The following is a 22,915-nucleotide window of genomic DNA, read 5'->3' on the forward strand; positions in this document are numbered from 1 at the left end:
CCTGGCATAAAACCATCACTTCCTGTTCATTCAGAACATGACCAAACCAAACTACTTACCTAAATGAGTGAACACACACTTTTCTGTTAGTTGTCTTGCTTGCTATCTTCTATTCATTTATTTATGATGTGTGTGTATGCATGGAGGTCAAAGGACAGCTCCTAGTAGTCAGTTTTCTCCTTTCACTGTATGGGTCAAAGGAACAGAATTTGGGTCATCAGGCTTGGCAGTAAATACCTTTACCTACTTAGTCTTCACAGCCCCAATTTGCCTATTCTAAATGTTACTAATGCTAATTTCCAGCTTTTCCTCACCATAGAAACCATTCCTACATAATAACCAAGCATGATTCTGAAATATTTACAGATCCTTGCCTTTAATCTATGTTTCCATGTAATTCAACCCTGTGTGACTGGGCTCAGATTCATCTGTCTAAATTCTTTAATTTGCCAGCTTTGTAGCAGCAGGCTGCTGAAAGAAAATATCTTTGCTTTTTTTGCTTCAGGCACTAGCTTGATTGTAGACTTGATGACCTGCTGACCAATTTGCAGATCCTTGGGTAGGGATCGTAGTCATGTTAGATGACAGAAAAGCCAGGTCCTAAGCTCTAGTTCAACGTGACTCTACATAGAACAAAAAATGAAATATAAAAAAATGTGCACACATGACAGTGAAGTTCAAGACACAGAAATGCACAGGCACCACCACCACCACCACCACCACCACCACCACCACCACCACCACCACCACCACCACCACCAAAAACAAGACAAAAACCCTGAGCTGATGATGCTGCCCTTGGTATTTTTTAAAAAACAATAAGAAGTCTCCTTCAAGTATTCAGCACTGCTCTAGGAACTGAGGCCATGGCAGTGAACTAGACAGAATAGCTTTACTCATAGAACCTATGTTCTAAAGTGGAAGACACAGTACAAACTACTCAACACATGCTCTGAAAATACCCAAAAACATCCACTGAGGCACATGAAAGACAGTCTACTAGTCTACAGCTGCAAACTGTAGTCTAATAGTCTACAGCTGCAAACAGCCAACTAGTGGATAAATAAATTGTAGCATATATATCCAACAGACTGTAACTTAGGCATAGAAAGGAATGGGCTATTGGTCATGCTACTAAATGGACAAATCTTGAACAGTTATACTAAGAAACCAGACATAAGACCACATATTTTTTATTCCGTTATAGGAAATATCCAGAAAGGCAAATCCTCAGCAGAACAGGCTAGCAGTTGCCAGCAGCTTTAAGTAGGGGAAATAGGAAGGGAGTGCTTAGTGACTGAGTACACATTTCTTTCTTACAAGAATCAGAGAGATACAGTTGTGCATTGAACAAATCCAAGTCAGTAATGAAAAGCTTTGTTTTCCTGGCATACTATAGCTACTGTATACACCCCCACCTCCATTTCTAAAAATAGGAAATTGCCTGGGTAATGAATCAGCCTAATCAATGGAACAGTATATGGCCCTAATGGGCATGAATTTGTTCTGTAAGTGGCAACATAGCAAGGTATCTAAGGCATATACAGTGAAGGAACAAACACACTGTAGGATTGGGCCATATAGTAAGACCATCTCAAAAAAGGGGGGGCATGCTGCAAATGTAGAGTCAGTTGGTAGAGTCCTTGCCTAGCATATACAAGGCCCTGGGCCAATCTCAGCAGCATATAAAGCAAACCAGACATGGTTGCACACCATCCCAGCACTCAGGAGGTAGATGCAGAAGGATCTGGAATCCAAGGTCATGTTCAACGTGGTGATATATTATGTATGATTTATTAAAGCTTGGAGCCAGCCTCAAGATTAGGCAGTGGTGGTACACACCTTTAATCCTAGGACTCAGGATTAAGAGGTAGGTAGATCTCTGTTAGGTCAAGGCCACACTGACTACACGAAATGGATCCAGTCCTAAAAGAAACAGCTCACACAAAGGTGATCTCAGCACCTGGGATCACAAGCCTTTAATCCCAGCATTAGGGAGGTACATATAAGACAGGAGCAAGGTCTCAAAGCTGGCATTCAGTCTGAGAGTTAGTCTCTAGCCATGTTGAGGGGAGCATAGCAGTCTGAGTGAATCTGAGGAGCAGTGAGGACCGCCCCTTTGGTCTGAGCTGAGGTAAGAGCTAGTGGCCAGCTACTGATCTTCAGCTTGAAGCTTCAACCCCAATATTGTGTTACACTCAACTACATAGCAAGTTGTCATAGCATATGACATCTGCCTAAAAATTAACCACACTCCCCCACAGCACATATGAGATTAAGATACTACTAAGAAAATCCATCTGAACTCTTAAAAAAATCATTTTATTGACCCTTTACCATACAAAATTTATTCAAATTACATCCATTTGAAGTGGTAAGATCACAGCTAGAACAGGTCACCCTGTAACAAATCTATTTACAAAATCCATCATAAAAGCTTTTTTTTTGTTTGTTTGTCTATTTTTACATTATATTACATTATTATTATTTTTTTTAACTAGCATACAACACAAAGCTAAACTGATTAGTAGTTTGCCTACTCCCAATGTTGGGAGAAACACTTCCTTTTTACAAAAGCATGTACCCCGTAGGAAAGACATTCCCACACCCTGCCACCTGCCACCCGACTTCCTCCACAAGGCATCTTCCTTCAGATCCCTTCTCAGACACACAACTTGTCATGCACACACTTGGATTCTTACTTCGTTTTTCCTGAAAGCTAAAGCTTTAAATACTGCAATTCTATTTACAGACAGCTACATGTACGACAAAAAGGCAAACAAGAGTCACAGGCGCAACAACAACAACAAAAACAAAAAAACAAAAACCAAGGCAACAGTCTTAAAAAATTACAAACCAGCTAGAAAATATTCTGGCAGTGTTTACAAATGAATTGCTATCTCTGTACAAAACTGGTAAATAATGGCAATGTGAGCGGACTGTATCGACTTAAATAAAACTGCTATGTACACAAACACACGCCTAACACTGTTTGACAGCTCATGTGTTGCCCTTTATACAGTTTAATTCTCTGAGGCTCACGCCGTCATCATTTGCACACTTGTAACGTTCAGCCATTCCGCATGTGAGCTTTTAGTAGCAGCAACTTAATGGTACCAGGGAACCTGCATTCTCAGGACTTAAAAGTAACAAAAATACTGTAGTACTCACCTACTTTGTGTGCCAGATATTATGAGCAAAGAAAATGCAAACAGAAGATAGTGTGGATGTCTCATCTACATACGCCAGTTAAGCCCATTAACTGGAAAAGTCTTATTATGCATGAAAGAACTCTTGAAGACTTACTCATTAGTATTCCTTTCATTTCTTAAAACAATAAATACGGTATTACAATACGAATAGTTTCAACAAGAATAGTCAACCAAACACACAACAACCAAGAGCCAGGTGAGTTTAGTCATTAGACTTTGGGGAAAGAAACCCAGCTCTACGAAGGTGGCAAAGAGAATTACACAAAGCCAGAAGCAGAGGCAGCTAACCAGATGAGATAAATATAGGACATGGGGGAAAGCTTGGCATAAATGGTTTCCCATACAGGAAAAAACCCCACAGTGCATTTCCAGTAGGCACTTAACACGAAGCTCCCCCTCCCTCCTCCACCCCAGTGCTTCAGCTCGGACCACACGGATTATTCTGTACCAAGTCCAGAGTATGTGAGGGGAGGAGGCCGGGGCTGGAGGCTGAAGAAGAGAGAGGAAGATAGTCTGCACCTTTGATTTTTCTTCCCAAACATACACCACGCATACCCACACACAGAGTTTAAAGTGCCGGTGTCTTCTGTCTCCACCCCCCACCACCACTTTGCATATTGTGGAAATCTATCTAGAGTAAACTGGCCAGGGTTCTTGTGGTTTAGTAAAATGTTTTCCCAAGGGATATTTTCAACTCGATTAAATGTGTATGAGTTGAGTGCCTACTATGTGCCTCCCCGGTGGGTCAGGCACATAGCATTTCAAACTGTTCAGCTGGAGGTTAGTTTTCACGACTAACTCATTTCCGCAGCCCTTAGCATCCGAGGAATGAATTTGAGGTACTATGCCATATTTAACACCAGGACATGATGGCCACCGCCACCTGCCAGTGGGAACGCTATTCTTGGAAGTAACTGGAAGGATCGTAGGTGACACAAAGCCTCCAGTTTGGGACACCATTCCTGAGGAGTAACGAGGGAGTCGCCCTGGCATTCTATCACTGCATTTCCTACCTCCCACTTGCCTTAACCCAGCTCACCTACTCGCAGTGGGAGGGGCGAATGGGTTCTGGCCAGAACTAGTCTATCTCCTGACACAGTGGGAGCTCCTTGTTCCAACTTAAGGAAGTGTCCCTGATAGAATGCCACTCACACAATGGGATGTCTTTCTCCCAAGGGCCTCTCCACCTGACCCCATCCTGAGAAGTGGTCTCCCTGAGTGTGGCATCAGAGCCCTTTCCCCGGTCGCAGGGGCCCGGGAAGCCCAAGGATGGAGGGATCCATGCCTGCTGCTCCATGGGACAGCTGTATCATCTGACCCGAGGTCCTCACTATGGGCCACTCGAGTCACTGAGCTCTAGAGCTGTTCTCGCTCCAAGCTCCCTCCTGGGAAAGGAAGCAAGACAGAGGATGGTTCTTGCAGAGGCTGGTGGACCTTAGGTCACACGGGTTTAGATGCTTTGATCAGTAGAGGTTCTCTCCCTCTGCTAAAGGAATAGGAATTTGCAAAAATCGCTTTAAGGTAAACAATTCAATTGAAATGGTTGATGGGTGCCACAGGAATGCTTCAATGGCAGCTAGAAAAATAAAAATTCTAAAACAACCCACAAAGAACTCCTAAGTTGCAAGTAATCAACCGGAAACTCACAAACACGAAGGATGGGGGAAGTGAAAGTGGGAATGGGTGGGGTATGGAGACAGGAAAATCCACAACAGCTTTGAGCAGCAGAACTCTACTAGTCTCTGTATCTGCAATGAGTACTCACAAACAAGTTCTTCATCCAAAAGGCTGTGGAGGCTCTTACAACCTCCTAGTGGGACACACGGCCCATAGCTTACACTGAATTATGAAAGTAATTTAAATATTCCTAAGAGCTGAAGAAATCCGTGTCATTCCTTTGCATGACTTCAAGCTTGCATTTGTGGCAGAATTCCATTCCATGTTAGCAGACTCACAAAGACATGCATTCTGCAGAGAAGGCACGGCTTGAAATGCTGTTAAGGGAGAGTGCTGTTTTCCAGTGGGCCAGGTGGCCAGACCCCATTCAACAGCCCATCCGTTAGGCACAGCAAGCCAGTCCGCAAGGAAAGGAGAGGAAGGAGGGGAGTAAAGGACAGGTGAGAGACACCTGATTGCACATCTTCTCACTTGCTGACTCATCAGGAAGATTTTGGAGCCTGGGACCAGGCAGGGCTTTCCCAAGGGAGCCTGCAACTGTGCGTTTAGGAAAAAAAAAAAAAATTAATAATTCATCAAAATGTCAGCTTTGTTCTGAAGTTTACTTCATGATACTCTTGGAGGAAGAAGGTAGGAAGGGACAACACTGCGATACACGTTCTGGTTCCGTGATAAAAAAATATTGGTTTATAAGGACAGTTTGTACAAAGCCCAATCAACTACACATGAAGTCCTCCACGAGGGGCAGCTTTTCCAAATCATATGCATCAAAGAGGTCGCTGATGCCCTCTTCCTCCCCTAGGCTCAGTAGATAGTCCTCTTGGAGCAGGGGAGGCAGTAAGTTCACAAAGGGTCCTTCAAGGTTGGAAGGAATTTGGTCCTCAGTCTGCTGTAAAAGGTTGGCTGGGGAGGCCAGAGGAGAGAGGTTTGCTGTGGAAACGGAGCAGTCGCTATGTCCTGAGTTGTTAGAGGCCAAGTCTGAAAGAGGAAAAAAAGGGGGGGGGGGCATGGTTAGGAGAAATTTAAAAAACTACCTTTCCTGGATGAATACGGATGTTGCCGCCCCTTAGCTCAATGCGGTGACTTGAGGACACAGATCACCATTAGGCTATCAGGCATAAAGAATGTATCACCTTGCTTTTGTCATAGTTTATTTATCTGTAATTTGTTTTTGTTTTTTTTTTGGGGGGGGATTATGTATCTTTATACCCAAGCCTGAGCTTCCAAGAGCTTTGCTTTAGTGGGAGGAAAAGAGAGAAGGGAGCTACTTCTCTGCTGTTTGTGGATCATATCTTCTCCTCATCGCGTTGGGGAGGAAGATGAGAACAAGATTCTGATGAAGGCTCTTATCTCTTCAAGCTCTTTTCATTTCCATCCCTAATGATTTCAGAAGCATCACTTGAGATGTCTAGTCAAGCATGGTGGATAACTCAAGACTGTCTATAGCCTCAATCCTTACTCTAGCCATTGTCCAATACACCAGGGCAACAGTTTTCTGTTTACAAGAGCCTGAAGGATCTTCATCAGGGATGAGGGACCACTTTGACTAAGACTGTTATTTTAGTCTATGAAGTAGCAATGATACCTTAAAAACTATTCTCATAACAGAAGCTTCTCTTCCACTCCCTCCAGACAACACAAAGGCTTTAACAGTTACAGCTCACCCCATGTGCCAACTGGTGAATATCCAGGACCCAGTAGCAAGTTTAGCATGGACTTGGAGCCTCTTTCTGACTCCAACAGGGCAAGCATGTCATCTTCTCACACAGGGCCTTTAACAAGGGGAATGATGGAACAGCTAGCTAGTGTTGTCCATGAATTCCAGGCCCGCCTTTGTACACTGACCCTGTGAATAATGCTGCCGAACATGTTGCTTATTCTGGCCAGTTTGATGGGTTGCACATTATTCCTGTCCGTAATGGCAGTGATCTGGTGGACTCAAGCATTTTGTTATGACTTAGCCGAGTGGCTCTGAAAGAGGATCCTTCTAGATACCTTCATTTTTAAACATTGCTTTTCAAAGACAATAGTGAAATATTTACCTTTGGAAGTGGGCTTAGGGATATTCCCATTGTGGTCTTGGTTGTTTGTTTTCATGGGTCTGTGTGTTTCTGTCTCTTCTGGACACAAGTAAACCTCAATGGGCCCTTGGGTACTTGCCAAATGTATTTGTAGGCTCTAGGAACACAAGTAAGAGGTCAACTCAAGGTCACTTAGAAATGAAAAACAAAACATTTCTTTCCTAAAACTGAAATGGAAGGGCAATATTCATTGTTCATTTTGCTCCCTCACTCCTAGTTGGCAGTGATGACATTATTCTAGAGGCAGGGGTCAACAAATTACTTTAGCCTGAGGGCCAAATCCAGGAAATCAACCATCTTTGTATATAAAGTTTTATTGGGACAGAGCTTTGGCCAGTTTCATCCTATATAATGCCTCTGGCTGTTTTAAAAATAAATAAATAAATAAATAAATAAATAAATAAATATAGTTTACTACATGAATAATCTAAGAAACTATTTAAAGACAACTATTATGGAGCTTTAAAAAGATTTGTTGATTCTCACCACAAAGAAATAGCTTTTTTTGGGTGTGTGTGTGTGTGTGTGTCTAGGTGTCTGTAGGTATATTATTTTCCTTCAAATTATTTAAAGGTCTGTTGAGCATTTGAAAGAATGTATTTCCATTAAACTACTCCCTCATGATAACACATTCTAATGTTAAAACTTTAACAACCAACTTATAAACAACACTCTAAAGTGCCAAGAGCTTCAGTGACTAAGAGAATAAAGCATAGTGATTTAATAAATACTTTCATTTACTTGTTTTAAAATAATTTGTTGCTTGTACTCATTTATTTTTATGTATATGTTTTGCCTGTATGTATGTCTATGCATCAGCATGTATGCTTGCTGGTGCTCTGGGAGACCAGAAGAAGGCATAGGATCCTCTGGGAATAGAATTACAGATGGTTGTGAGCTGCCATGTGGGTGCTGGGACTCAAACCCAGGTACTTTGGAGGAGCAGCCAGTGCTTTTAACCACCAAGTCCGAGATTTATTTTTAATTTTATTTTAAAAAATTATTATTTTATGTGATTGGGTGTTTTGCCTGCATGAATGTATGTGCATGCCTGGTGCCCAATGAGGTATTATAGATGGCTGTAAGCTGCCACATGACTGTCAGGAATTGAAGCAGGGTATTTAAAGGTATGTTTTTATGTCTGGGTGAGTATAGCTTCTTGTGTGTGGTTGACTGTAGAGAGCCTACAAGTGGACATTGCACCCCCTGCAGCTGGAGTTACAGGTCCTTTTACATGGGTACTGGGAACCAAACCTGGGTCCTCTGGAAGACTGGCCTGTCCTATAGCCACTGAGCCATCTCTCTGGCTCTGTACACTAATATTTAGAGGACCTCCTCATCCAGGTGACAACATTATAATTTTTGAGATGAGAAGTTTACCTTGTAAATTTAATATTTTAGGTATTATCTTTTAATATTCCAGGTAATTTCTTTTTACCATATTCCTTTATCTTATAATTGCAGTCTAGGCTGATTTTATCAAAGAACACCTGAAAACAATTAGAAAAATGCCTGCTCTACTTTCTTACAATATTCTTGTCTATTGATTACCCCAAGGTCCCATTTAATTTTCTCAAAGTAAACATGCTACAAATGATTTTTAAGAAATCTTAAAATGGGGTAAGTCAGGGAGCTACTTCTAAAACCCCCGGAGCTCTTTTTGTGGTAGGGACTGTCCATACACAAAGTAATCAACATAAAATTTCTCAAGTGGTTCAAACTGATCAGAACCAGCAGACAACAAATTGTGAAAAAGAAAAGAGAGGCAGGGCATCAACGACTGCTGTGACCAGAATGCCCTTCTAAATTGAAACCAGACATTTTGAGCATTTAAGAACTAGAGAACTGTTGAACCTTTTTCAACTTTGGGTTAATCAAAATAAATGGGAAAGAACTGTCCAGTGCTTGGGAGGGTGCAGACTTCAAGCACCAGTCTTCAAGTTCAGGTGTTCTGGAATGTTCTCTGCAGATGGACTGAGTTGCTGTCTCCTTACCTCTATTGAATCAGGCACTTCAAGTCTTGTTTCTGGAGGGGCTTTCACAACTATAACAGTTTGGTCTTTAAGGCCACTAATTTTTCGAATATCTTGATATGTAACATAAGCTAACGTAAGAAGTGTTAAGGAAATCTTCCATCTAATTGCCATAGATATAGCCATCATGAAAATAACAAAACAGAGCTCCCCGCTCCCCACAATGTCCCTGGTATGCCATGGGATGACAAGGGTAAGGTAAATATGTCCTCTTCCCCACCCCTTGACATCTGCAGCAGGTAGAAGAGCCGACATTGGGGGCATGAGAACCGAAGAGCTGGTCCTGCCCTTCACCAAGTGCAGCAATCCAGAGAGGAGGCCCTGCTCCAAGCCTAGGCAAGAAAGTAGAGTTGGCCCTGGCGGTGTGAGTGCAGGTGAGTTGGACTTGAGGGAGTGACAGCAGAACTGGCCTGGCTCCTTGCTGTCTGTTACACTAGGTGAACTAGCTGGGGCAATGCTGGAGAACTCACCTAGGTGGTGGATGATGAGGGAAAGCTGGTGGGCTGACCAACCTAGCTACCACCCAGTCCCAGAACCAGGACTACAAGATAGCCTACCCCAACATCCACCTCATCAATGAATGGCTGGGACATGGGAAGAGACCAGACTTTTATCTAAAACTCCAGGATCTCCATGATGCAAGGCAACAATAAGATATCCAAGAGAAGCCCCAGTGAGGGCCCAGTGTCAAGGGTGTAGCAGAAGCCAGAGGCCTCGAACTAGACCAATGACTCACTGCAATGAACACTTATAAGTAAAGATGTATGGACTAAAGGTATATGTACTGTGAGACTCATTGGGCCACACTAACAGCTTCCATGCTGAGATTTCTGCTTGTTTGTTTCTTGGTTTCACCTTAAATTTTTGTTTGTTTGTGTGTGTGTGTGTGGGGGGGTTGCAAGGACAGTGGGCAGAAGCGATGGGACAGGGAGATGAATGACATTGGGATGCATGATGTGAAATCCACAAATAATCAATAAAAAGTTAAAACAAATTAAAAAAGAAAACAACAAAACAGACACAGAAAATTATCCATCATTTTATGAATTAAAAGAATAGGTATGTCTTCCCTTTTGCACTGTTAAATAAATGGGTTCCCCCATGGATCTTCCCGTTGATATTCTCATGAAAAAAAAATGTATACTTTATCTTGACAATCTTGTGTACTAATATTCCATGAATTCCAGTGAAGTGCCCTGTCAATCAAACTGATTGACAGATGGTCCTAATTTGGGGGGTGTGGGGAGATAGTAAGATTTAGTAATCAAAAAATTTTGAGACAGCAGCTTGCTATTAGCAAGTGTCAGCCACCAAATGAATGACTAAATAGCAAATACATTGGTGGAAGAACAGAATCTACTGCTCAGGCAGACAGCGTGTTTACTCAAGTGCACCTGGGCTGGTGTGATTACATATTGCCTAGACATTGTGGCATCATTATTTCTGTTAGAAAAATTACCCTTGTTATTATTAACACTATGAACATTTCAGGTTCCCAAGGAGGTGAGCAGTTCCCAGGTGCTCTGCAACTGAATGAATTTGAGACACAGTGACTTAGTGAACGAGAATAAATTAACATTTCATGACTCTTGGTAGTTACTTCCAAGTACTGAACAATTCCTTTAAGTGTCCTGAAGCCAAGCCTAAAAGGATATCGTGAAAGAGCATGGTACTTACTGTAGAACAAAAGCACTCACACAAACTCAGCTAGAAGACAGACATTCACAGCAGACAACAGGCTCAAGGCTTTCTCTTCATATGCAAGAACACATATAATGTAACATGTGTTTTTAGTCAATTAAAAAATTACTTATTATTATTATTAAATGTGATAGTCGGCTGACAACTTCTGAGTCAGGTTCTCTCCTTCTACCATGGGTTTCACAGATCCAACTCAGGTCATCAGTCAGGCTGTGTAGCAAGCACTTTTATCCATCGAGAGACATCTTACTAGCCCTTTAGTGACCTTATATATATATTTTTAAAGACTTATATTTGACTGTATATGGGTATGTGCCAGTGTGCATGCCTGAGGTCTATGGAAGTCAGAACTTTTATATGTATTTATTTTTGTTTTAGAAACACAGGCTCTCACTATGTAGCCTTGGATGGCCTCAAACTCAAGAGACCTGCATTCCTCTGACTCCTGAGTGCTCGACTAAAGGTGTGTGCTATTAGTTAGGTTTTAAAATATGAATGAAGACACAGGCAGACAGACACACACACACACACTCACACACACACTCACATTTACCTGTAACAAAGAGTATGCTCTTGGAAGATTCTAGGCTTTAGGCCACCACTTAGCTTATCAAGAAAGCCAAAGGGGCCTTTTGGGAACACTGGATGATTGGTCTCTCTCTCTCTTTTTTTTTGAGAATACTAGATTAACTGACAGAGCCCACTGTCAAAAAGTTATGTGACAAGAGCTTACTAAAATAAAACTCATCTGCAATTATCCAACAAACTGTAGGATGGAAAATTTCCACACATCTGTGAACAAGCTGTGCCAGACTGGGAACTGAATGGAGGACTAAGATAAATTTCATAAGTGTATTTTCTAATCTTACAAACTTAAAAGTGCTTCTGATGTGGCTCCTTCCCAAATCTGTTCTTGGGTTAGCGGTCCCCTTCAAGAGAACTTTTTTTGGTAACAAAGGCCCCAGAGAAAGTCAATAGGAATGACAAGGCTGTAAGCCACATGTTCAGGATAGCCGTCAGTCATGTATAACCACATGGCTTTTCCATGATGGAGTTGCAGCTAAATAATGAATTAAATAGCCCTACTATTGATTTCTTTTACAAATTTTGCTAGTATCTGTTTATTTAGTATGTGAATGAGTGGGTATGTGTGCTACAGTGCATGGGACTGTTGTGTTCTGAGGACAGGACAACTTACAAGAGTCAGTTCTCTATTTCTACCATGTGGGTCCCAGGGACTGAACCCAGGTCTTTAGCCTTTACCTATAGAGCCATCCTATTCATTCATTCATTTAAAGACAGAGTCTTCTTTGTGCAGTCCTGGCGGGCCTGGAACTTGCTATGTAGAACAGGTTGGCCTCAAACTCACAAAGATCTGCCTGCCTGCCTCTGCCTCCTGAATGCTGGAGGGCACCACCACACCAGGCTCTTTTTAGTCTTAAAATTGTATTTAATTTTTAGAGGCAAGGTAGACAGGATATACTCACTATCTGGTTTGGAACTCATTATAAAGACAGGGCTGGTCTGAACTTCTCCTGCTTCTGCCTCCCAAACACTGATATTAAAGGCAGATGCCACCACACCTTAAAGACAAGATCTCACATAGACCAGGCTGGCCTCAAACTGTCTAGGTAAGCATTGACAACCTTGGATACTTGGATCTTTCTGCCTTGTTTGAGACAGGATCTCATGTACATCAGACTAACTATAAACTTGCTATGGTGCTCTGACTGGCTTTGCACTCCTGATAATTCTTTGTCTTTCAAATATGGGTATCACAACTTTTCTGTTGTCTTTCTCTTGAGACAGGATCTTGCTATTGTGGCCAGGGTGGCTGTAACTCAGGACACAGTCCCTCCGCTGCCAGGACTAGAGGCAGTCCCACCACACCCAGCTACAATATACTTTTCTATTCTCAACCATAGTCCAATCAGATAGATTCAGCAAATTCCAATTGCTACAAGGCCTAATGAAAAGAAAATAGAAAGCGAGAACCCCAACAGTGACAGCTAACACCCACCAAAAATCTGGGAAGCCAAAGACAAACCTGCCTAGCGTTGTCATTAATATTAATACGGACACCTTCCCTATCTTTTAATAGTGTGTTCTTACGATGTGAGTGAATCTATATGTTCCATCCACACATGAATAAAATGCTCTTAAAAAAATACCATATAGTCCACAGGTACCTTGTCAAAGATACTGTCCTTTGAGACAGAGCTAAGTGGATGTAAACACACACACACACACACAAACATACTCACACACACACTCACACTGGTCGTTTGCGTGATGCCAGAGTAACATCTATCTACCCCATGAACAAGTTAGTCTGTCAGCTCTGGACACAGTACAGAGGGCTCTAACCACCAGAGGCACAAAGGATATCTTTGATTCTCTGAATCCTCGGTTAACAGTTTGAGGTCCAGGGTACAGCTTTGGATCAGCTCATCTAATTTCTTCTCTTCCTGACTGAGCTCGGTCACTTCTTTGGACAGGCCTTGACACTGGGCCAGCATGCCCCCATCCTCAGACAGACTGCAGCCCCTGGAACCCAAACACAGATTCTTTATAGCACTTTACAGGAGCTAAAGGGTGGGAAGAAAAAAATCAGTGGGGTTAACAATTTCCCTCCCCCATGTCATGGAAGGGTATGTTGTTTGTTAGCCACGTGTTAGAGAAGAGCTTCATAAACACATTTGTCATTAATACAGTCATGCACCTTTCACACACCCAAGAAATCGGGTGAAAACAGTAATTTTCAGGGTCCTTTCCTTAAGAAGGAGGAAAAAAAGAAAAAAGCCTGTTTGTTTAGAAGTCTCAAATTCTGAGGGCAAAAAGACAGCCACCTGGTTCCCACCACCACCACCACCACCACCACCACCTAATCCACACATCCCTGGGGGCAAACCAAACAGGTGTGTCAGGCATCTGCAAGAACAAAGACCAGCAGTCATCAGGTTTCTCTAAGGCATAGGTCAAAGAGAGTCCCTGAGCTGTCCACAATTCCAAACACACACAGTTCACTTTAGAAATCCCCTTAATTATTTTTTTCAACACTGGGGATTGAACTAAGGACTTTCTTTAAAGCATGCTAGGCAAGTACTCTACCACTACATTATATTCTTAACCCACGACCGTTTTTAGATAGTTTCTTTTCTTTTATTCCAAGTACATGGATACACCACACCATGTCAGGAACATGGAGGCTGGGGACAACTCTGTGGAGTTGGTTCTCTCCTACCTTAACATACTTATGTTTCAGGGATTAAATCTAGGTTGTCAGGCTTTTTGAGGCAAACTTTATTGGCCGAGCCACCTTGCCAGCCCTTAAATTATATATTTTTCAAACATCTCTCATTCATAGTTCAGCGCTGTACTTATAAAATGCCTGGCTCTGTCCAAGATTCACAGATGACATTATCATGCAGAATCAGACACACTGGGACACATGTCTCTGCAGCAAAAACCCAGATACTGTAGTTTTGCCTTTATTGACAGAGAACGTGTGTTAATCTATTACAACTAGGGATGAATCTACGTTGTAACCATGTTAGTTCATATTCATCCACAGATGACCGAAATACAGTATCAGAGACATGCAAGTACCTTGATAGATCACACATATGCACAGATTTAAGTGTGATGAGTAAACAGCTTCCTTCCCAATTTATAACTGCAGAGGTCTATTGAATTCCATGATCCTCTGAATTTATGCTAAACAAATACAGGAGAACTCTATGCTAAAAGACTATTTTTTTTTCCCCGATAGGGTTTCATGTATCCTGGGCTGGCCTTGAACTCTCTACATACTAGAAGATGACCTTGAACTTCTGGTTGCTGGTGTTGGACACCACACTCAGTTTATGTGGAGCTGGGGATTGACCCCAAACTTCATCCTTCTAGGCAAGTACTCTACCAACTGAACTCCATCCTCAGCCTTGATTTCCTACATAAAACTGAGGGGGGGGGGCAGGAAACTGGGAGAGAGGGAGGGAGGGAGGAAGGGAATGTGGAAGCTGAAATTAGGAGAAACTGAGGCAGTCACTAAGGCCTCCTGATGGGCTGGTGCCGGGGCGACAGTGGATTCCTACTCACATCCACTGGACGTTGTTCTTAGACTTCTTCTTAATGAGGTGGATGCCTTCCAGCACGTTGGTGATGTCATAAATCCTCCTCTTCTGCACTTTGAGCACCTCTGCTGCCTTGTTCAGATCCAGGACCCCATCAGGCGACTGGCTCAGGAGCTGAATGAACTTCTTGGTGAGCAGACCGAGTGACGTATCATACCGCGTTTTTTCTGAGGGAGATTTTGGAGCTTAAAGAAAAACAAAAACCGAACGGGTGGGGGATAGGGGGAAGGTAAAGAAATGAAGGGTTTCTTCGCAGCTAAGCAAGCCCTCTTTCCCAAGGCAGCCGGATTAGTATCTGAAGCAAAGCTGGTGTTGTCTGGGGCGAGTTATAAAAGCTATGAGATTGCTTTATCAGAAAAGGAAGAGACAATAAAGACTTCCTATGTTGGGTAATAACATTTCCTTGGACTCTGTCAGTAGTTTCATTTTCCTAACTCTATTTTCTGGGTTTCATGAAATACCTCACAAATATCTGCTGTTCACAAGTATCTGCTGAATGAATGAAAAGGTGCCGGGGCTTCAGGGAATCTCAATTAAGATGCCTAAGCTAACAGAGCCAGGTCACCACTTTGTCCTGTAAAAAAGGTTTTCAAACAGATCTGACCTCACTGGCCGTTCAGGCACTGGGGTGTTATCACTTGTGAGTCTGTCTTGCAGAACAAGTCTCATTTTGATAATGAATACCTCAAAAAGTTCAAGTTCTCACCCCTCTTAAATGAAACGTCGTCATTTAGTAATGAACTACAGAAATGATCCTTGAAAGTATAGTCTTATGAAATGTCACCATTTAGTATTGTGCTATTCTCCTGTTGGAGCTCAGGGTGAGGTTCAGCCCTTATACATACTCTGTGGATACGTAATTGTGAAACTATAGGGAAAGAAGAACCAAGTCCCAACTTTAACTTTTGCATTAAGTGCAAAAATAGGAAATATTTGGGCATTTGTAATATATTCATTTCTTTCCCAAATGATATCACAGTATTCATGGAGGCAGAAATTAGCTGTGACTTATTGCGTGCAACTACTTCTGTCTCTTCTTTTTTTTCCCCCTTCCTAAGACAAGGTATCTCATATCCTAGATTGGTCTTGAACCCTTGTAGTTGAGGATAACCTTGAACTCATGGTCCTTCCACTTCCAATCTCCAAATGCTGGGAGTATGGGTGTGTGTTACCACACTCAGTTTATGTGGTGCTGGGGATTGAACCCAGGCCTCATCATGCTAGGCAAGCACTCCACTGACTAAACTGCCCCAGTTCCTAAGCTACTGACTGGGTGATGAGCCGGAGAATGAGGTTAGCAGGTCCATCACTTACCCCACCACATCTGTCTCCACCCTTCCTGCTCTCTTAAGTCACGTCTATTAAAGGGAGTGAAAACTAAACATGACTAGTTCAAAATGCAAATGCATTCAGGTGACTATCGCTTTTTGCTAGGTGCCAGGAGACACTGTATTTACTTTTTTTGGATAGGCACAGAAAGAAATAAAGAAAACATGCCAAAATTATTCACACCTTGGCATTCTTCCAGCCACAAGCTTTGCAAGTTGGGAGTCCCACACCAAGGAGCATAAGGAAACAGATAAAAACATCCTTACTTTTTGGACTATCAGGACTCCGCAGTGCAGCTCTTCCTTTGCCCTTGGGGGTTTTTAGACCATCTGAGAGGTACTGATGGCCACTCTCACCCAGCTCCAGCCTTCGCTTTGCCTGTAATCAGAAAGTGAGATAACTTCACTTACTGGTCCTGTTCGTGCCCCCCTTCTCCTCCTCTATCCCACCCTGTGGCTTCCCATGCCTCACAGGCAGGTCTTACTCAGAAGGTCAACCTGTTATACAAACTCCCTTCCTCTGCAGTGATCACATACCCACACCTGGATGGGCAAACAAAGTGACTCTTGAGCTATGGCCTAATCATTTATTTACTGACTCAACGTATGTGCCAAGCACAGGGCTGGTTGCTAAGATCATCTCATGCATTATGGAACATAAGTTCACTTTCGTGTTATCTCCCAATCTGACTTGGTTGGATACTCTTCTTTGTGTTCCTCAGACACTGTTTACTTATACTCTAACAGTTATTGGTTACTTACCCACCTCTCATTTCCTTTAAGACAGAAAGTTCTCCTTTACCTTTGTATCATAGAGCTTGGCAAAGAGCCTAGATCTGTAGGTTTTCAATCACTTTTCTATATACATTCATCAAATGAGTGATTTAGAGGAACACAACTAGCTACAGGCTACAAAATGGCCCTTCATCAGAAAAATAAACATTGCAAATACACCATCAAGAGCTACAACCAATAGCATTTTCTCCAGCTAATCATTAAATCTGGCACGTGAGAAGCCATCACATACACTTTTACCTTATTTTTCACTTCACTTAATACCTGTCTAACATCTTCTACACATTGAGAACTGCAGTTAGGACCCTCTGTAAATAAGATGATTAAGAATGTCTTCCTTCCTAGGGTGCAGAGTCAGAAAACAAAACAGAAGACTAAGTGCTGGGGAAGTACTTACTATAGGACTACGATGGGTGTTTAAAGCAAGACGTCTCCAACTAGACACCCAGCAGGACAATGTGTACCAAGCTCCCTTTAGGGTAGTTTCTTCTAGTGAGATTTGCAACTTCAGGTTAGTTAACTGCCTACTGTGGAATACTGGTTTAAGATCTGTTATCATTCATGCTGTGGAGTATTTGCTTAATGATGCAAAGATGTGTTGCATTCTTTTACGTTGCCTTCATTTAACTCCATTTACAGTAAAGCTTGTTACTTTGCCTGCCTAAAACACCTGATTGGTCTAATAAAGAGCTCAATAGCCGATAGCTAGGCAGGAAAGGGACAGGTGGGGCTGCCAGACAGACAGAATAAATAGGAGAAATCCAGGCTCAGAAAAAAAAGAGTGAGGATCAAGAAAAGGAAAAGGATGCCAGGGGCCAGCCACCCAGAGAAAGAAGGAAAGAAAGATGTATAAAATAAAGAAAGGCAAAACGCCCAGAGGCAAAACATAGGTAAAGAGAAATAGGATAATTTAAGTTAGAAAAGCTGGCTAGAAACTGTAACTGCAATTCTTACTTGTTAAGTGTTTTTCGTTATATATAATCTTACTATGTTAAAGTTAAAACCATCCTTTTAATAGACAAAAAGGGGGAAATGCTGTGGACTAATACTCTTGTACACTGTAAAGATTCGTCACTCGAATTGGTTTAATAAAATGCTGATTGGCCAGTAGCCAGGCAGGAAGTGTAGATGGGGCAACAGAACTTAGGATGATGGGAAGAAGGGCAGAGTGAGGGGTTGCCAGCAGATGCAGAGAGAGCAAGATGGGCACGACACACTAAGAAGAGATACCAGGCCACATGGCAAAGCTTACATAAGAAATATGGGTTAATTTAAGTGAAAGAGTTAGCTTAGAACATGCCTGAACTATTAGCTGAGTGTTTATAAGCAATATTAAGTCTCAGTGTGTTTATTTGGGAGTTGCTGGCAAGATACTTCCTCCTATAAGAAACAAGCCAAGCTAAGGCTGGGCAGTTATAAGTAAGAATAAGTCTCTGTGTATTTATTTGGGAGCATAGTGATGGGACCGAAAAGAGTTAAAAAAAAAAAAACACAACAACAACAACAACAAAACGAACCCAGTTACAGCCTATGATATGGGAAATAGGCAATGGACTGGAAGATGATCATTATCTGGCTTGTTTATGAAAAGTTTCTGGCTAACCTGGTCCATAGTAGTAGCCATTAGCCACCAGGTTACCCCAATCTACACGCTCTACAAGTCTAAAAGACACAATGGATTTCAAATATATAAAAAAGTAAAATAACCTAGGAATTTTTTGTGTATGGAAGCCAGAGGACTATCCATGTTGTTTTGGTTTTTAAGATAGACTGTTTGACTGGTCTGGAATTTGTACATTAGGCTAGTCTAGCTGCCAGTGAGTCCATGAATCTACTTGTGCCCATCTCCCCAGTGCTGATATAACAAAACACTCAGGTCATCACAGGCATAACAAGCTTTGTTAAAAATGAAGCTATCTCTCCCAGCCCAACATCTCACTAATTTTGGTACCGATTATGCTAAAAAGATGCTTTGGCTTTATAAAATATTATTACGCAGCTTACATGTATGCACATTATCTTTCTATTGGACAGGGTTATGCTAAGCATTCCTTGAATGGCCTGGGAAGGACAATTCAGCAATTTGCTTTCCTGATTTCATTTCCTGCTCCCAACTCTCTTGTCTAATCCATGTGTATTGTGTAGTTTTGGGTTTTCCTGGCCAATGTTCCCTCTCTGGACAACCAGCCTTTCCCCCTCAGAGCCTGAGTGCATTTGAATACACCTGGGTCTGTGTAGTTGTTGTGCTGCCTCCTGGCCCACCCCCACAGCAATCAGGTTGCATGGCATAAGGCCAGAGCTGGGAAAAAAAAAGGGACAACTCTAGGAATTTTCCTGGAATGACAGGCAAGGAGTTATAGACTTGAAAACAGAGATAGAGAAAAAGGAGACTGACTGACTTGGCTAATAGTTGGTCTTCTTTAGACGTTTTTGTTTTTTTTTTTTTTTGCTTTAGCCAATGAAATCTTTATCGGAAGCACGTTGGGTAGAAACACTAAGACTGTGTTATAAACACTTGTGAAGCCAAGATGGGCTGGGATGAAAGGACAGCTGCAGGATCCCGGTAGAATGTAGAATGGTAGGGTGTGTGTGTGCTCCAGTGTGTGAATCTCACTAGAAGAGGGGCAGGGTCCTGGTAGAATGCAGAATGGTAAGGTGTGCGTGCGCGGGTGCCCTCAAGTGTGAGTGTATGACTTCTTGTGGCTATTGGGAAGCTGTTACAGACAGAAAGCTGTACTTTGAAGCTTGACCACCTGAAAGGAAGCCACTTTGTTTTGGTTCTGGTATCTATGTAAAGAGCAATCCAAAGAGTTCAGACAATAGTCTCCTCTTCCAAAGGCAAAACTGGAAGTTGGGGTGCAGAGCTCCTGGGCCCCAAATCTATGCTGTCCTTAAGTCAAGATCTATGCTCTGGCCAGCAGCCCAGGTACGTGTGAATTCTGCCTCATCACCTGGGCCATTTTGTTTTATTCTTGAAGCAATGACCTAAAGAAGCACAAAATCACAGGCCAGGTAATTCCCAGAGGTCTGTTGCTAAGAGACTTCAGTCAAACTTCAGTCACCAGAACTAGTTTCCATGTGTGATTCTGGTTACTAAGCATCAACAAAGTAATTCTAAATAGCAGATAGTTTACTAAATGCAAGTTGAAAGTGCAAAAGGCCTGTGATGTCTGTCTCCTACGGGAACTAACTGATCATGAGGCTTAGAAACCCACATCACAAAAAACTAAGCTATGGAAGAAAGGCAGCCCAAGAAAGATATCCTTCTCAGAGCATCCAGCAGGGGAGGCCATTAGCAGCTCCATCAATCATCCCATCCTCACCAAGTTGGTCCATATCTGCCATCCCTGTTGAAGGCACAATGCACCACAGAAAGTGATCACTATATGGTTCCAATTTCTTAAACAGGTATTTCTGTTGGGTTATTCTTTTCTTCCATTTCATGAATGGGAGGGCTGAATTAGACTTGAATGGACCACATGTTTCCTGTAAGTCCGAGATTTGAACATGCCTACAGTAACTGGACTCTTGTGGGCAAAGGCTAAGAATTTTGACCTATGATAGAGCATAGTAAATTCAATCATATATATTTAGTGAGACAAAAAGCTGGATTAAGTAGTGTAGGAGTTCTCTGTCTCCACTGACATGCTGACTTAAGTTTTTTGCCATCTGTTTTTCTTGCTCACAGTGTGAGCATCTTGGTGAAAACTGGTATGAATTTGGTCTTTGTGTCCTGACACACAACTCCAAAACTCTATGGATTTTTCTAGTGACCTGTCATTGGTGTTAATGAGTTAAGCGATTACTAGAGGATCAGGGTTTACAGTACTTTTGGGTTGCTGTGACAAAATACTTGGCAGAAATAATAAGAGAGGAAAGGTTTATTTCAGCTCATGGTTTTAGGAATTTCAGTTCATCACAGAGGAAAAGGCATGGTGGGGTATATGTCATCTGGAGTGCGGAGGAGGCTAACACCCTAACAAATGGGAAAGCAGAATGGCCAGGACTAGGGACAGGCATACTTTCAAAGACCTACCCCTAGTGACTTACTCCTCTATCTAGGTCCTACCTCCTAAACTTTCCATAGCCCCACAGCAAACATCCCCACCAGCTGGGAAACAGCATTCAAGACATGGACTGATGGGGAACTTTCAGTCTCGGATCATAATAGGGATTTTGGCCTCAACTTCAATCTTCAGACAGGGAAAGGGGGCTAAGGTTGAGCTGGTTGTCAGTGGCCAATAATTAAATCAATCATGCCAACATCATGAAGCTTCTATTAAAAACTCAAAAGACTGGGTTCAGGAGGTTCTGAGGGGGAAATAAGTAAACATGGAGCTAGATAACCAAGGGAAAGTACATTAGGTCCACCCGCTTTTGTGTATATCACCCCACCCATCTTCGTCATCTCTTTCCTTTGGAACATCCCTCATAATCAGACAGTAGGGGTAAGCAAAAGGCCCATGACAATTGATTCAGTTGGTCAGTCAAAAGCACAAGTAAAACAACCTGGGGCTTGGGGTTGGCACTGGAAGTAGCATCTCTTGGGGACCAAGCCCTTTAACTTTAGGTACACGAGACCAGGGCTGCATAAGACTATCAAGGGTCATGACATAGACTCAGTAAAATCTGAGTGCTTATAACACACTCATGTTAACTACTTTGCATTTAATTATGCTATGTCATTTCACCATCATTCCATATGGCAGCTGCTGTTACCTTCTATGTGACATGAAAAAACTGGAGTTTAAAACACCCAGTAACATTCTCAAGACCCCAAAGCTGGTGTGCCTTGTCAATGCTTATAACCACTTCACGAGAATCTCGGGGGAAATTGCCATATAAAAATATTTGAAGAGTTATAGTAAATCAACGCCACTTTATTTTAGTTTTTATTTATGTGTATGTGGGCTGGTCCCACAGAAGCCAAAGGAGGACACTGGATCCCTGGAGCTGGAGTTACAGGCAGTTGTGAGCCACCTGGTATGGGTGCTGGAAACTGAACTCCAGTCCCCTGCAAGAGGAACAAGAAGTCTTAACCTGAGCCATTTCTCCAGTGCCTTATACTTACATATAAATACTTTTAAGATAAATGCTATGAATAATTTTTTAAAAATTATCATTTCTTTATAAATAGTTCATTGATTTATTTGCATGCATGTGTACACAAACATGCGTGCAGGTGTCCCTGAAGCTGGAGTCACAGGAAGCAAAACAATGTGAAGCTGGGAATCCCACGCCTCTGGAAGAGCACTAAGAGCTCTTACCTCCTGAACCACTTCTCCAGCTCTTTGATATTACCTTTATAATAATTTAAATATTACTTTATCCATTTAGAAAAACAAACCTCTTCTTCACATAATAAATGCACATATCACAAACAAGTATATGTGAATAGCAAGATTTTCTTCCACTCCGGATCCCCAGTTCCCTTTCTCAATAATAGGTCCTGCTAAGTCACTTGGACAACAACTTTTCAGATGCTCTATGGAAATAAATCTAAGTATAACAGTGTAACACCTCTTACTTTTCTCTTTTTACAAACAATAGCAAAACCTACACTATTTTATCAACAACATGTCTTGAAGTGTGATACCTGGCAGTGCATATAGCTTTGAATGAACATTCAACATTACTATATAATAATTTCTCCATAAATACTGATGGTTCTGTGGAGTAGGTATTAACACACTCTTTCAGTACTGAGCTAACTAGTGAATGTGATCTGTACATATTGTAAGCAACTTTGACTGATGACTTGTGGGGTTGCCACAGCATAATTTTATACGACATTACATGGTTTTATTTTGTTAGATAAGATCTCACTATATAGCCTGGAACACACCATACAGGCCTGGAACTTACAGAGATCTGCACATCTAGTAATAAAGGCATGCACTAATAGGCCCAGCTTAGAAGTTCAAATCTTAAGTGCTTTAGGAACCTCAGGGCAAG

General features: G+C 42.0%; 1 protein-coding gene across 4 annotated transcripts in view; it reads right to left on the minus strand.

Annotated features, from left to right (window-relative positions):
- Nucleotides 1-2,301: 2,301 nt before the first annotated feature.
- The window catches only part of E2f3 (E2F transcription factor 3), an 80,253-nt gene continuing 59,639 nt past the window's right edge, over nucleotides 2,302-22,915 (minus strand). For 2 of the 4 annotated variants that reach the window (XM_027409312.2, XM_027409313.2), the window contains exons 2-7: nucleotides 16,433-16,544; nucleotides 14,803-15,004; nucleotides 13,093-13,251; nucleotides 8,965-9,079; nucleotides 6,932-7,067; nucleotides 2,302-5,867 (exon numbers count right to left, since the gene is read on the minus strand). In XM_027409312.2, the coding sequence (XP_027265113.1) occupies nucleotides 5,605-5,867; nucleotides 6,932-7,067; nucleotides 8,965-9,079; nucleotides 13,093-13,251; nucleotides 14,803-15,004; nucleotides 16,433-16,544 (987 nt within the window). In that variant the 3' untranslated portion in view covers nucleotides 2,302-5,604. Of the gene's footprint in view, nucleotides 5,868-6,931; nucleotides 7,068-8,964; nucleotides 9,080-13,092; nucleotides 13,252-14,802; nucleotides 15,023-16,432; nucleotides 16,545-22,915 lie in introns of all 4 variants that reach the window. The other 2 variants (XM_027409311.2, XM_027409314.2) reach the window with 1 other exon arrangement.

The sequence above is a fragment of the Cricetulus griseus genome, chromosome 3 (assembly GCF_003668045.3).
Source record: "Cricetulus griseus strain 17A/GY chromosome 3, alternate assembly CriGri-PICRH-1.0, whole genome shotgun sequence".
Lineage (NCBI taxonomy): Eukaryota > Metazoa > Chordata > Mammalia > Rodentia > Cricetidae > Cricetulus > Cricetulus griseus.